Here is a 15,420-nt window from a genome sequence, read left to right as displayed (position 1 = left end):
GGAAACTTAAATCTTGCCTTTTCTTTTGCACCTTAACTGAGGTCGTTTGGTCTGGAGGAACACTATTACATGTAGTATTAAAAAGCTGTTTCTACTACAAAAAAGCTGTGCCAGCTATTTTCAAATATAAATACGATGCCTAAATAAAACCAAACTTCAGAAAGCTTGGAATCAATTTTCTTATCCTCATATACAAGGACATTAACAAAGCAATATTGCATGAAAAAATATAAAATATATTGAACAATTAATAAACTTAACAAGAAACTTCAAGACATATATCACTCGTGAGAATTAAATATTGTTCATTTCTCACGCTCCCACTAACTATAGAAACGAATCTCTTTATTTCACATTTCATGTCTCACTTAGTGCTCGAAATTATTGGATTAAATCCTTGCTCTTTCTTCAGTTATCATCCAAATTCGCTTACGTTATTTGTTTCCTAAATGTATTTGCTCTGAATTTGACATTTTTTGTCTCATGTTTGCTGTGTAGATATCATAAGTGTTTTCCCAAATATAACTGTTTCATTAACTATTTTTGTCAAATTCTGGAGCGTGTAATCTGTGTGGGGGTTGGGGGAAGGTGGTGATGGTGCAAACCAAATCAAATAGTATTTTGGTGGCTTTTTGCCTATATCCTCCATATTTTTACATTAATATCAAATACATCTAAATTAAAATTTGATATAGACTGACTTATACTTTCTGTCAAATTCAATGAAGATGCAATAGCACTTGATGGGTTAGCTGGGATGGGACCTGCTCATGTTGATGGGAGGTGTCAGCGGTGTCACGTGACTTCAGGCGTAAAACTCACGTTAAAGCAGGTCACATGACGTCCGTTTTCTCACTAATTAACACGGAAACTAAATTGTCCTCTAGTTGAAGTGATATCAATTATATTTCTTTTGTAATTTGGCAGCAGAGGCATAAACGTAGATAAACGTAGAGGCATAAACGTAAAAAGCAACTCATGTTTTAAAACCCGTTATAGCCCCTAGAGTGGCCTGATGCGGCAATCACAGCCCCTGTGGTTTTCACGTGTTAGTTTTGCGCGAAGCTTCTTAATTGCGTGGCTGATGCCGCGCGGTGTATTTCAGGAAGGTGAATACTCACGCACATCTTTGCTAACTGAGAACTCATTACACACAAACATGTCTAACTTTATTTGTTAGTCTATGCAATAAAAATGTGCTTCATTGTTTTGTGGTGTTGAACTCAGAGAGGCAATAACTGATTTCACTAACCTTTTACATGCTCGGATACATGGGCACCACTTTTTTTGGCGAGCTCCAACCTGTTGGAAATTAAATTGATTTAAGGGTGCTCTTTACAAAATTAATTATCTAAACTTTCCTGCTATAAAAAGGCAATAATCATTAAAGAATACGCTTGAAATAAATAAGAATGTACAACTTACTGCCTGCACCACACTTTGACAGCGGCTGTATGACGCGATTTCAACCAATGGCTTGATTATGGTATATTAAGCTAGGTTAGCAAAACATTTTATTCTTGGTTCACAGGAACGGCACGCTCTCTAAAATTCACGACAGGAAACGTTTATGATATTGTATTGGTTCTTTTCAACCTATTAAAATATTATCGAATACACAAAAAAATGAAACCTAAATTCTTGCTAAATGAGCCACATTTCGAGTTGGGTGGAGCCGACTAGGAGCAGATTAGGTAGGTTAGATATGTTCGGTAAATAAATAATTTACAAAATTCTAGCGTTTAGACATCAGAAATGTAATAAGTAGTGTTCTGTTTTTTGTTTTTGTTTTTTTGTAGAATGCAGATAAATTTAAAACCTAAAATTAACCACCGAAACGGTTTCGACAAGATAATACAAAAGAAATTGAGATGTCATTGAATAAGAGCCCAAGCTTTGTGGTATGGAAACATTTATCTACAGCTTTATTTTGTGTGAACCTGGAACATGGCTCCACTGAACTCCCCCCGGGCCAGTCGTTTGTTTGGGAACCACGACACTTTTCTGGTTTCCTCTCTTCTCGGTGCCGAAACGTTTTCGAAGTATTCGAGTCACGCGCAGATTTCGTAGAGATCAAGGAATCTCATTTGTTGACCTATTTTTCTTAACATAAACCCTATAAGCGGCCATTGTTTTGTGCCACTTCAAATATTGACACTGAAAAACACCAAATATGCAAAAAAATATCCCCGCTCCTGAAAAAAAAAACAACAACTAGGTTTCAAGGCAATTGAATTCCCAAAACACGAAACCCTATAATAGGAAAACGTTGCAAATGTGGGCCGGTGGAGCTCTGAGAAGGTTTATTCACGCGATCAGATGCAGCACAGGACGAGGCTGAAACATAAATCTGCAGAATTAGTAAGATTCCTTCCATGAGCCACTCCTGTCGAGACAAGCCGTTGGATGCAAGGTTGGAGCGGGTCGTTGCGGTTTCACACGAGCCCAGTATTTACAGTGTTTGGAAGCTGCACTTTCGTGTGTAAATGTTGAAATTTCTCGGAGTGTTAGACGAATAGTTAGTTTCAGTGCGGAATTACGAAAATATTCCGCCCTTTATCTTTTCTTGTGTCGCTTTGGGCTAGTACAATTAAGATTCCGCAACAGCCGTAAAACAAAAAAAACAAAAAATCAAAACCAGTGAAACATCATACTACCATGTTTCCTCGGGAGGAGGTCAGTTCAAACCTTGCTCTTAGTGCGACAAATGCAATAGATGTTCAAGGCAGGCTCTTCAGGCTGTTATTGTTAACAGAAAACTCTCGCTCACTACCGAGTCTTAGGTTAAATCCGTCGATGGTAAACTTTTATAAATCACCCTATTATATACAGCACAACCACTTGGCACACAAACAGTTAAAAGCACAAAGGAGTGTTTTGCTTACCCTACAAATATTTTGGCCCTACACTAATGCGATTGGCGCTCTTTTGAGCTACGTTATATTTAGTTCTCTTTTACACACCACACGCAACTCCGGACAATATGAGGTGCGATATTGGATACGCTCTTAGTTTGGGGTGCGATTTCCACAAACTTAGTTTTTTTCTTGATTAGGGTGAAGCGTGGATACTTAACTAAAGTTTGCCATCAATTTTCTATCTGGACAAGACCTTTGTACGAAACCTGAGAGTACAATAGAGATTCAATACCTGATGTTCAGGCTGACATTTCTATCAATAGAACTTCGCTCACGACCAAGTTTTTGATTACATTTGTCGTTGACAAACGTTTAGAAACCATCCTAATGTATAGACGCATGACAGCAATTATAAGCACAAAGCAGTGCTTCGTTTACTTCAAAAATATTGCAAAATTTAAAATCGCCAGTTTGTAGGTTCATGACGGAGTGGTGCTTCTCTATTCTATTTCCCTTTTCAAATTATACAACTTCTCTTTACCAAAGTGTCCCAACCACCTAGTAGCAGCTACTTTAAAATGTATTATTCATGTATAGTTAACCAGAAGCAAGTACAATAAATTATTAAGGACGAAAACACTTATAATGCATTCAGGCTGGCTGTGTGCTCTATCATTACGACCAACTCTATCTATTCCGCCAGCAAGAAAAAAACTAAAAAAAATCTATATCATCGCTACTTATTTGTCGTTGACCTAATCCCGTATGAGCGCTGAAATATTTCCTTGTAAATTTGTGTTTCCAAATTTAGCTTTAACTTTAAAGCAGAAGAGCATTAGTGGTCCAATCTAAACTGATACAAAACTTGAAAGTATGAAACAGAGAGGACGAGGACGGGAACAGGACATCTTTCTTTGAGCAACAACATAGAATGGCACAACGATAAAACCGCCCCCCCCAAGGGTCTCAACGTTCTCAAAGAGGGAAAGGAGATACTAGTTATAATGGAAAGGGAATACACTAAAAGAAAAGTTTGAAAAGCGCATCAGTAATCTAGTTTTTTTCGATTACTTATAATTTAACTATTGTCATTGTCAGTGATAATGCAGAATTATTCTTGTTAGCAGTCCAAAAACGGAATTGTACTATAAATATAAGAACAGCAGAGGTTAGAAAAAGCAGACTGTCCTGCTAACCTACTTCGCTCGACCCTTAAGAGGTTCATTATCAAACCACAACTTCCGGAAGTTGTTTCAAAAAAGAAAGGTCGTTTCACTGTGATTCCCTACATGCACAATTCCGCGCACCGTTTAAGGTCTATCGGTTTTTTCTTGTTGTATGCGCCTCAAACAGATGTGCAAAACGGTTAATGGGAGCGACAGACCCCCGAGGGTGCAATGTTAAACATGCCAAAAAGTTTGTGGAATGCGAAGAAAGGAAGGTTTATTCGATTCCACTAAGCTGTGGCAGTCAGTACATTGGACAGACTAGGAGATGCGTCAACCACCGACTCAGAGAACTTAACTTGGAAGCAAAAAAGGCTTCAACTGAGTCGTATCACCCCATTGTCGTTCACAGTCGCACATGCGATGACTGTACTCCTCATTTTTCTGATACTAAAATACTGGGCGGGCACAACAACAGATTTGGGAGAGAAATCATCGAATCATTTGCCATAGGGACTGTTAACAACATTTCTGCACCTTCATTATCATTTGACAAAGACAGAGGTCGAATTCTTAACACCAGGGATGACTAGAATATTGACACCTCGTCGTGACGCTACAGCTTTTTAAACTCTTATATTTATAGTAAAATTCCCTTTTTGGACTGCAAACAAGAATAATTCTGCATTATCACTGACAATGACAAAGGTTGAATTCTAAGTAATCGAAAATAACTAGATTACTGATGCGCTTTTCAAACTTTTCTTTTAGTGTATTCCCTTTCCTTTATAACTAGTATCTCCTTTCCCTCTTTGAGAACGTTGAGACCCTTGGGGGGCGGTTTTATCGTTGTGCCATTCTATGTTGTTGCTAAATGAAAGATGTCCTGTTCCCGTTCTCGTCCTCTCTGTTTTATACTTTCAAGTTTTGTATCTATTAACCAACGCGCTCGTTTTCAATTGTAACTAAACTAATAAAATGTGATAATCTACCGACCTGTTTCTTCCTGCGAGTATTGAAAATGGCAGATTTTATTAACGTGTTCAATATTTTAAACCTTCGCTGCATAGTTTTTTTTGTTGTAGCATTATTTCTAAAGAACTTTTCGTGTTAATTTAATACATGTCTAACCGTTTACGTTTTTTGTTACTGTTTGAACTTCTGTGATGCTTTAAAGACTGGATAAAGGCTGTTGGTTGCAAACTGAGTATTAAAAGCCAAGCTTGCGCCGGACCTACTCAGAACAAAAATTAAAATAAGCCAAATCCTATGCTAATTATTAAAACAATACCGATTACTTATTTTATTCCGCACTAATTTAAACACACGTACAAATGCTAGACATAATTTGTTTCCAGCATTCACCCAATTTTTTAGCTTATATAGTTGACTTACTACAAACCAAGTGCAATCATAATTTAGAGCTGCAAATCCGCATGTTCTATTAGAATCCAAAATATTTCTGATATAATTTGTGTAATAAAAATTAAAAAAGTAAGCACATTGTAGTTCCTATATGATATGTCTTCGTATGTTTCTTGAACACATTCATATATTCTGCTAGTGTTCTTACCCTGTGACGAGCAACGCAACGTCGCACGTGGCGTCCCTGTATTTCTTAGCAAACTGGGGTAATGTTCTTTCATGAAGTGTAGAACTTGATTTGATTGTTACGGTCGTCTGGATTTGAAACTAAAATATGTCGCAGATAATCTGATTCCTAAAAATAATAAAAGATGCAATTAGATTTGATGAAAATAATCCCTGGAGAAGGGGAACAAGAGGGACAAAGGACAAACACGTTTTCATCATTATTGTCCAGCTCGCTTGCACCTTTGCATTTAATTGCATTATAACAATTAGATTTAACTCTTAGTGCTTTACAATTTAAAAGAATTGGTATAAAATGAAACATACCAGGTCCTTTGTAATATTTACGATGAGGAGTTGTACTTTTGGGTTATTGGCGTTCGAATATCTGACGTTCACCTTAACCAAGAAGACTTGTTTAATTTAGCTCTCACTTATTTTTGTTGCAAATGACACAAATACAGCGTTAACTTAATATAAAAGGCATTGCGGTTTATATACGTCTTTATTGTGCTCGCTCTTCTAACTTTATACAAAAAACAACATAGCGACTTCACACTACTTAATGCTTCTTTGCTTTTTCACGTCTGTAAGTCATAGTGTCGCGTGCCTAGCGCAATTGGCAAGCTTGCGTCTGCCGCGCGGCAGGTTGGGCTTCGAACCCCACTCAACATTGTCTTCATTATATTACCCCTTGCTTTGTAGGAATGTCCTAGTATATTCCTTGCCGTCATGAAGATCTTGTCCAAGAACTTCATGAAGGTTACCGCCTGCATAAAAGCAGCGGTAACGCGCTCCTTCCAGACAATGGCACTTCCATCGCCGTCGCGTGACGTGCGGTGTCTTTTTAACGTAGAACTACGTTTTTGTCCGCGCTTTTTTAGGGGGTGAAAAGTTGGGAGATTGATGCCATGAAAACTTGGTCACAGAAGTGACGTCAAACAGATAACACCGGAGCGCCGACCGCATTGCATCATCGCGCTCCCTCACAGCGCACCGGCTGCTGCCGAAAACCGCACACTGCGCACGCACGTCCTTTCTTATCTGCTGGCTTGCTCGCTTCAACCCGAAGCGCTCCTGTCAGATTTACGCGCTGATAGACGCCGCTACTGCAGCCGTGATTTCACACTCTTCGCTCATCGCTCTGGACAGCGGCCGAGCGGCCGAGCGCGCGTGCTCCGCAGTACGGACAGTTCACTCGGCACTCTTGAGCGACTCGGCGAAGCGTTGAAAAACAATCGCACGCAATTCTGCATATGAGCCTCGGAGATGGTGATGCGGGGGCCTAACATTTGTCTATTTCGGACTCCGAGCAACGGCACTCGCTTGAGCCCCCGGCATCATCGTGCTAAAGAAGCCCGTGGACGTTTCTTCAGCTGCGGCCACAGTTCTACGGAAATTTATGCAGCATAGTAAACCTACACCCGGACCAACTTTTTGTTTAGTTCAAGGCGCAAATGCTCAACATTAAACACCTATTTTACCATTGAATTATTATGCTATTTTCACGTTTAAGAACTTAAGGTTTGGTGGTCGAAAATATAGGTCCGTATGGATTGTTTAAGAAGTGCTAAACAGTAGAATGTCCGAGTAAGAAAGTTTGTGCTCGCTAGATTGCCCCACCTATATGTATTAGTTATATTATAAGCTAATATATATATAAAGAGTGCATTTTGAAATGGATCTATGTATTCATAGGAAACGCATTAAAATATCTATTTATTATTGTTTTCTTGTCCATTCTAACAAGTACTTGTTATGAAACAAGTATGAAATAAATCTAGAAAGTTTGGAAATTGATTGATTGGATTTTTGTGCCACAAAAGCGTCTATGGGTTTAATGCGCCAGGTACATAAACTATTGCTGAAAATAATTAGGGAGAAAGAAGAGCTAGCGTAGCAGGCTAGAGGAAACAACTCTGAAAATTAGGTGTGCATAGGTGTGTGAAAGGTATTAAAACGGGTTGAGGGATTTAAAATAAAATCACAGTCGGTATAGAAGACCCAGTTTTTTTAGGAAAATCGGAACACATGAGTGTAGAATAAGAGGTCCGTCGCCAAGTAAAAATCATGAGGCGTAGTGGCCTATGTTTGTTGTATAGGTGCGAAATATGGCCTCTTAATTCAACGCTTGAAGGGAAAAGCTCCGTTCGAAACGTAGGGATTCTGAACTTCTTATCTTACGCTAGCTCATCTCGGTATTTTCCCGAGTGCTGTTCTCACGTGTCCGAAATGTCCTGGCGAAATTTAGTATTTTTTCTTGAACACACCAATGAATATAAAAAGTGTATATATTGGTGCATCTCTCCGTCTTTTAAATTTGTCAAACGTTGGATTTTTTACTATTTTGTAACAATTCTGTAATTATACCACTTCATTTCAAATGGTTTCCTCAACAAACGTTACTAATCATCGTTGTTAGCCAGGTTAAAGGCAGCGTATGCTTGAGAAGCACCGCCAGTGACAGACAGCTTTTCATGGGGCCCTAAACATGTGCACCTTGGCCTATTGTTGTAAGGCTGCATAAAAATTTTAAAGTTTTATATCGTTTTGTCGTACATTTAGTCGACTGCCGGACTTCGTCATGCAAGGTTTTGGAGCCCAACTAATTTTACCGGTATCGCACAACTAACATCATCGTTGTTTACAGCTGTGATCAGAAGGATCTATTGGTTAAAATGATCTGTCCTAAATGTGTCTGTTAATCTTGAAATATCTTTCATGACTGACCACTGCACTCGCATACTTCAGTTTATTCACTGTGGTTCGCTTGGTGAGTCACTAAGGAATCGATAGAGTTGTTTGCTCTTTTCAGTTTAACTTTTACTACCTTCGGCAGGTTCGTAACTCAAAGTATTCGCATTCATTATCGTTAGATAACTACTGAGTCGTCGGAATACTTTGCTTTTCTTCTATAGCGATCAATTGTTCATATCACTCCTGCAGAGTTGAGGGACTGGGGCGGTTTGTTTAGGGCTACACTTTCGCGTTTTAGGCACCCATAAATGTTTCGAGTGCAACTTCGAAGCCTATAGTTTACAGGAGATATGCATGAAATATGCCTCACGATATGGGTAATAAATTGCAATACTTAAGTTTTAACTCCACCATATTTCGCTTATTTTTATGAAACAATTTTTTCCCGTCCTGAGTGCATCTTTGTTTTTGTGTCACTCATTTTGATTTTATACGTTAATAAAAGCACCTGAATTTAGTAGTCTCCAATTTTAAATAAGACAATCATTTTAATACTCTTTTGTAATGTAAGAAATGAATTCATAAAATAAAATTATAAAGCATTATTTCGCTAACGATTATTCTTACTTCGTTCATATTTAAAGCATGTCGTTGCACGTAATGTTTCTTTCACTATTTACTACGTGGTTGCACTGAATATACGGCCAGCCGATGGCTGGCTGTACAAAGGTAATACATAAAACAACAACGTGCCAGGCACTATTTATAGTCAAGTTTATTTCTAACCCAATTATAATGAATAAAGTTTTAAACGTTCTCATACACCTACGGCTGTTATGTGGGCAATGAGGATACCACAACATTGTTGTATTGGCTCGTCATTGCCTTTTATGGTGTCAAAAACAATTCATATCAAGACTGCCATAGTGATGCAAAGAGCTCAGTCTATAGACCCTTTCCGCAAGGGCGCCGCGATCTTGAATTATCGCCACTTCTAGTATGGGCGAAAACATTGTTTTGCCGTTGCCACGCCGATAAAGGCATTTAGGACATAAACGTAACCGTCACACATTCACGTTTTGCCTCCCCTTTATTATTTTACAATTTGCAGGTTGAAACGTTTTGATGTTTTTTCGTCGCCCATACCCGATATGCCTACTTGGCGGTGGGGGGCAAGAGTAAGCGAAAAAGGTCTATTAGAATTAAAGTGATCGATACAAATTGGCGCTTCAAAATACACTACCTGAGTAAAATGTAAAAAGGAACACACTAATGTTGTCGTCGCCCAAATAGTGTCGAGCGGTGTTTAATCTGCGGCAATGTAAGCTGACCCAATTTAGTGTTTGCCGAATAATGCAAAATCCTCTCGGGGGTGGCTCTGGCATACTAAGCTATGAAACGGACGTCAACATTACGACAATACAACGAATAGTAGTTCATTCGAATGTTTTTTAGCACCTTAACATAATAGGGGCACCCCACATGGCCTTTTTCCTTCCCGGACTGAAATACGCCCGTCAAGCTGATATTGCAGCGCTCTGTTCATTGCGCTGAATCGTACGATTCACACTCAGGTAAAAAACTCGAATAAGAGCGCATATTGGAAAATAAATCAAAACGCAGAGTACATACCGTTGCCATAGAAATGGCGATATATGTTACAAGCTGTGTATCGTTATCAAAGTTTTCGTAAAAGTACTTGTCGACGACAATCAGTGTTTCAATCAAAAATGGGTCTGGAACTTGTACTTGTCCCGGAGTGCCTGTAAAAGTAAACTTTGAAATGAGTGATACCAAATGTTGTGTACATGCCTGTCACTCATAGCACAAACTGCAGATAGAGAAATTGGGACAGACAAGTCAGTTTGAAGTAGTCTGTTCATCTGTGAAAATTCAAAACACGGCGTATTTTTCTTTTATACTACGCTTTTCGCTGCTTCAATTTCTGGAAGAGTAAGATATGGTTGGTTACATCACTGAATGTAGAAAAATGAATGTAAAAACAAAGTGCTTAGAAACTTGGTAGCAGTTTTAGGTGCTTATCTTAATATTTCTATCGAGGATATGGCTTGTATAATCAGTTATCTAGTAAATATATCCACTGGTTTCGCTGTACTCGTTTGCGAATGCGTACAAGTATACATTTTTTAGACATCATCGTGTCAAGGGTTCGAATATACAGGACATTCAATATATCTATCAAGTATGTTCGTCGAAGCATATGCATATATTTTATTTTTATGCAATATTCTTCTTTAAATGACCCTCCTTTCGACAGAAGCTGCATAACGCTATTGACTTTGAAGCAACATACATTTGTATACAACTTTCATTCCGAAGTTGGAAGCATTGTAAATTGTGTTCGCGAAATTAAAAAAAATCAAGTCTTCGTTTAATATCTTAAATGGGACAGCGGCATGCGGATACGTGGAGATATAGCAATCATAAAAATTGCTTTGCATTGTTTAGCTTTTTTAGATAATGATACTGTCTAATTTAGCGTACCCCAAGCACATTTGGACTCATTAAGTGTGTAACATTTTAAGTCCTAGACAATCACTTAACTACATCATAAAATTAACTTACTTAAATGATATCCATTAGATCGCCCTTCCAGTTGATTGTGAGTTGTTTCTGCAACATGAGTAACAAATTATTCTGTTAATATAAACTCTAGATGGTTACAACAAATTACTATGGCTGGGCACTTGATAGATTAATATACCGATGATTCTAGTATTATTGTAATCGCAAATATTCTTTCTAACTGGTTAATCGGTTAAATGATGAGAAAAATCACAAGTATAAATTCAACGCTTCCACTACGCAGATGTGGTCGAGTGCACCTATTGGAAAGCAAATTTCACGTGAAGTTTTGTTCTAATGTAAACTGTAGGGGTGAGATTTGTAATTCTAGTCAAGTGGAGAAGGCTGATGTGACTTAGACACTTTAACGCCGCGCGAGTGTCTCTTTACCACAGCAGAGGCTATTGTGAACAACCAAAGAAGTTCGATATTACCGCAGTGTATCAAGGAACAACCTCTTTGAATCTGCGGCTGAATTAATCATTTGTGAGTATGGCTGCCGTTTGACTGCTTGTGACTACACGTCAAGGTTGATTTAAAAATCCAAATTGTACATTGCGCCGTTCAACACATATTCTGCAAAAGCTAAGCAAACTGTAATTCTATTTTTCCTTTTGTCATTATGCACGGCAATAAAGGAAACACTTTATTCACTAATTAAGCAAATGAAGGGTGGCGATTAATCTGGTCGAATCTTTAAACGACGTCCGGTCCTATAAATGACTAAATGTTCGATTAGGTATTCGGAGCTTTGTGCTTTCCGTGTCGTTTTTTTCTAGTTCATGGGTTACCATACCAGTATAGAATAAGCTTGCAGGCACATTGGCTTTAGCTTCAATATGTGATAGAGAATTACTGCTCAGGTCTTTTTTATTATTCATTTTTTTATATTTTTGATGACATTTATGCGGATGGAAATGATATAAAATATTGGGCATGTTTTATTTAGTATCACAGTCGCATCGTTTTTATATTATTTATTGAGACTGGAGAAACGCAAATGCATTTATGTTATCAAGAATTGCTTCCCTGTGAAAATTGAGCATTCACAGACAGCTTTGGGAAACGCTCGGTCTAGTAACTTTTTTTGTCAACCCAGGCTTAGTGAGTTAATAAAGCGGGGGGAGGGTACACTGTGAAAGTGTATAGACAAAGGGCTGGTTGGAATTTGTTCTGCACATTAATCTTAAATATTTGGACTGTTGGGTTTTTCGGTTAATTTTGTATACCCTTAAGGCTGAGCCGCACGTAAGAGATTTAACGAGCGACGGCGACAGCGTCAAAAGCTAGCGACGAGTCTCGGAAATTTCTCACTGTCGCTCGTCGCGGGGCTTCGTTTTTGAACTTCTAAAAACGTAGTTTATTTCCTTGGTCGCTTGCTCCCGTCGCTTTTATGCGGTTTGCCTTTTCAGGCGACTGACCAAGCGACAGCGAAGCGGATCGCTGTCGCTTTTCTTGTCGCTCGCCAAATCGCTTACATGAGGTTTATACTTTATAAGCTTTTCGGGTGTGAAGTGACGCCCAACAATAAGAATGCCAAATACATAACGGAAGAGGTTCTTTCTCCTGAAATGGTCATAATCTTTCTATTCTATATTCAGCATACCTGCACAATTTCATATTGTTGTTGAGAACGGTTCGTGCAGTTCACGATGTCGATGTCTGAAAAGCTATTTGTTATTCCTGGTGTGCCTCAATATTATGTTCTTGGGCAGCTACTGCTCATCTTATATATCAGTAACATAGGTCAAAGATTTCTTGCGGATATCAAAATTAGGAAATTTTTTCCAATGGTAGTGAAGGTGGTATGTTCGAAAGCACCAGAGAGGAATTAGACGTCCGGAACATTGCTTCGATAAACGGCCTCTTTTTTTATTCTATTGCCTGGCTCGAAGGACATGCTATAGCTTGAGCTGGCGATAGCTCGGCGCTGCGCAGCTCGAATGGCTTTTGTTTAGGCACAGTGAGCCCAGTGTATTTTACAGCCTTTGCTACTCTGACACCAAAGTGGATAGGAGGGCTATTTGGTTCATAGTCTTTAAATAGTAATAGCGTCGAAAACACAAACAACAATGAAGACGAAGTGCTCGAACACAAGCGCCTTTTTTTTGTTCACTTCGTCTTTGTCCTTGTATGTGTTCTAGGTGCTATTACCTTTTAAAGACAGTGACACGTTTGGCTCTACTACAACGAAAATATATCTTCAGAGATATAGACGTCAAATTCTCAGAAGAAAATAAATGGTCGTTTACAGAAGTCAACAAGGTGGTGCTACGAATGGCAAATAAAAATCAACAAATGTACTAGTGTATATATTAATATAACGCAAGAAAATAACCAGCGCAGATAAACTATATTACTGGAGGATGGCCTATAAAACATGGAATGGAGGATAAATACCTAGGCGATTTTTTTAATCATATCGGAACAGGAATTTACAATTAGAAAATATTTCCAATACATCGCTAAGACAAAGTTTGGACACGTTGACGGCAGGTAACTTTTCCACTCCAGAGCATAAATCAATCGCATATAAGTAAGTGATATTACCAAACATTGAATATAGAAGCCCAGTGTGAGAACTATTCACGCAATAAAATTTACGAAGTAGACCGCACACAAAGTAAAGCTGTCTGATTTAACTTCAATCGCTATCGATCCACAGACTTTGTCTCCGTAATAAAGTTCAATGCGAACCTTCTTCACATAAGTGCCAGTATATAGTTAAGTAAAATTTAAAAAAAAAACTATAATTTCTACAAGGTGATTACTTTATGGACATTCAGCAATATATTACATACACAAACTTCAACAACCCCAACTAAAACAAATATAAGCATATTTTCGTGCCATATTGTTTTAATACTGACTCGGCTAAAATATTGGTTTTATATGTCGATCAATGGAACTGCCTAACCACGAATGCTGAAGGCTGTAAATAGTCAAAATATGTGCGCTTTTCTATAACTGTTTTTACGCTTAGCTGTGCTTGTTCTTTCAAATATGCCTACTCACCTGCTTTGGTCTCGCAACTTGCAGTATGGTAATATATAAACTAAATAAGTATGATTGGTATATTCAACGTTGGCTTCTTGAGCTATTCACAGACTAGTCATTCCTGTACTAGAATAAATTAAATGTTGAATATGTTCGTAAAAGATGACCTCACATATATATGCGCGGGTCCCCTAACTGTACTTTCGTGCAGTCATCCTCCCTCCAAAAAGAGCGGGACGATCATTCTCCAACGAACTTCCTCAAAGTAGATAAGACTGAATTCAGTTAAGCACTTAAAAACCTAAATCTTTGTACTTAATTTCAAAGGGGTGATTTTTGTTTTCGACTGGTGAAAATAATCGAATGCCATATTTTCAATAAACATGCTACACTATTAAGAAAAGCAATTGTTTATGTAAGTGAAGCACTGACATCTCATGAGAAAAATAGAGACTCTTTCCTTTAGGCGTTGCGGTGACATGCGAGACGCATCAGAAGAAAAATAAATTGATTTCATATCACACAATATACCTCTGGATAAAAAAAAGTATAATAATAATATTAAAATAATATGCTCATTTATGTGTGCTACAACCACCAAGATGGTCTTCACTTTGGCACCTTCGTCAACAGGCAATATAAACATAATAAATTGTAAAATAAGAATAAACTTTGGCCGAGCAACAAATCAAACAAATTAAGAGGCAGATAAGTGCTTATTGAATTGGCTACAGGACAATACAACAAAATGTCCAGAGGAGCTTAACCGGCGGTTTCATCCATCGACTGAACCCGAGAAAATCGTGAAGTTTTGCAGAGCGAGTGAACATAAAAACTAACAAAAGATCTGGTTACACGTAAAGGAACATAAATATTACCTTCCCCCAGAGGCTGCGCACAATATATTTTCCCATTTATAAGTTTATACGGCAATACAAAGTCACGAACAGTTCTTCTGGTAGACAAAAGTGGAAGTGGAAAGGTGCTACTATATATTCATAGTTTTAATTAAAGCGGCGCTCAGAGAATCTATCTGATACGATTTAAATAACATTTTTATGGAGATTTTTTTATATTCATAGCCTGCGCTTTAGATATCATCACGATGCTAAAATGCGTGACTCCGCATATTTCATAAAACTTTTCATCACACCACTTTACGTGATAAACTGTTAACTCCACCTTCTTATAGATCGTCACGGGTGGATCACCTTCATAAAGTAGGGGTAATTTCATGCAATACTAATCCCGTATACTTGTTTCTTGTTAGTGAGCGCGTTGGTACTGATGTAAGTTTAGAAAGAGTTATATGCGTGTAGCGACCAAGATTGAGCAAGCCAGCAGACCGCGCAAAAGCGCGCACATCTGGTAACGAGCCGAGAAGGAGCAAGGCTCGAGACACGAGCAACCCGACATTATCGCAGGTACGAAAGTACGTCGGTCGAGCTGCAGCAACCAGCCATGGATCTTCATTCCCTCAGACTGGCCCGTATTTAACTTTCAATGTAAATATGTAAATAATAATG

General features: G+C 38.3%; 1 protein-coding gene across 1 annotated transcript in view; it reads right to left on the bottom strand.

The window, feature by feature from the left end:
* Positions 1-15,420, bottom strand: part of LOC115315959 (A disintegrin and metalloproteinase with thrombospondin motifs 7-like) — a 94,251-nt gene that overhangs the window by 41,988 nt on the left and 36,843 nt on the right. Inside the window, 6 exon segments of the mRNA XM_040213691.1 lie at positions 1,253-1,302; positions 5,598-5,669; positions 5,671-5,744; positions 5,942-6,013; positions 9,944-10,074; positions 10,898-10,945. Of these exon segments, the coding sequence (XP_040069625.1) occupies positions 1,253-1,302; positions 5,598-5,669; positions 5,671-5,744; positions 5,942-6,013; positions 9,944-10,074; positions 10,898-10,945 (447 nt within the window).

Source organism: Ixodes scapularis, unplaced genomic scaffold (genome assembly GCF_016920785.2).
Source record: "Ixodes scapularis isolate PalLabHiFi unplaced genomic scaffold, ASM1692078v2 ptg000460l_1___fragment_1__unscaffolded, whole genome shotgun sequence".
NCBI classification, from domain to species: domain Eukaryota; kingdom Metazoa; phylum Arthropoda; class Arachnida; order Ixodida; family Ixodidae; genus Ixodes; species Ixodes scapularis.
The sequence above is the reverse complement of the archived record's forward strand: the minus strand, read 5'-3'. Positions and strand labels throughout refer to the sequence as shown.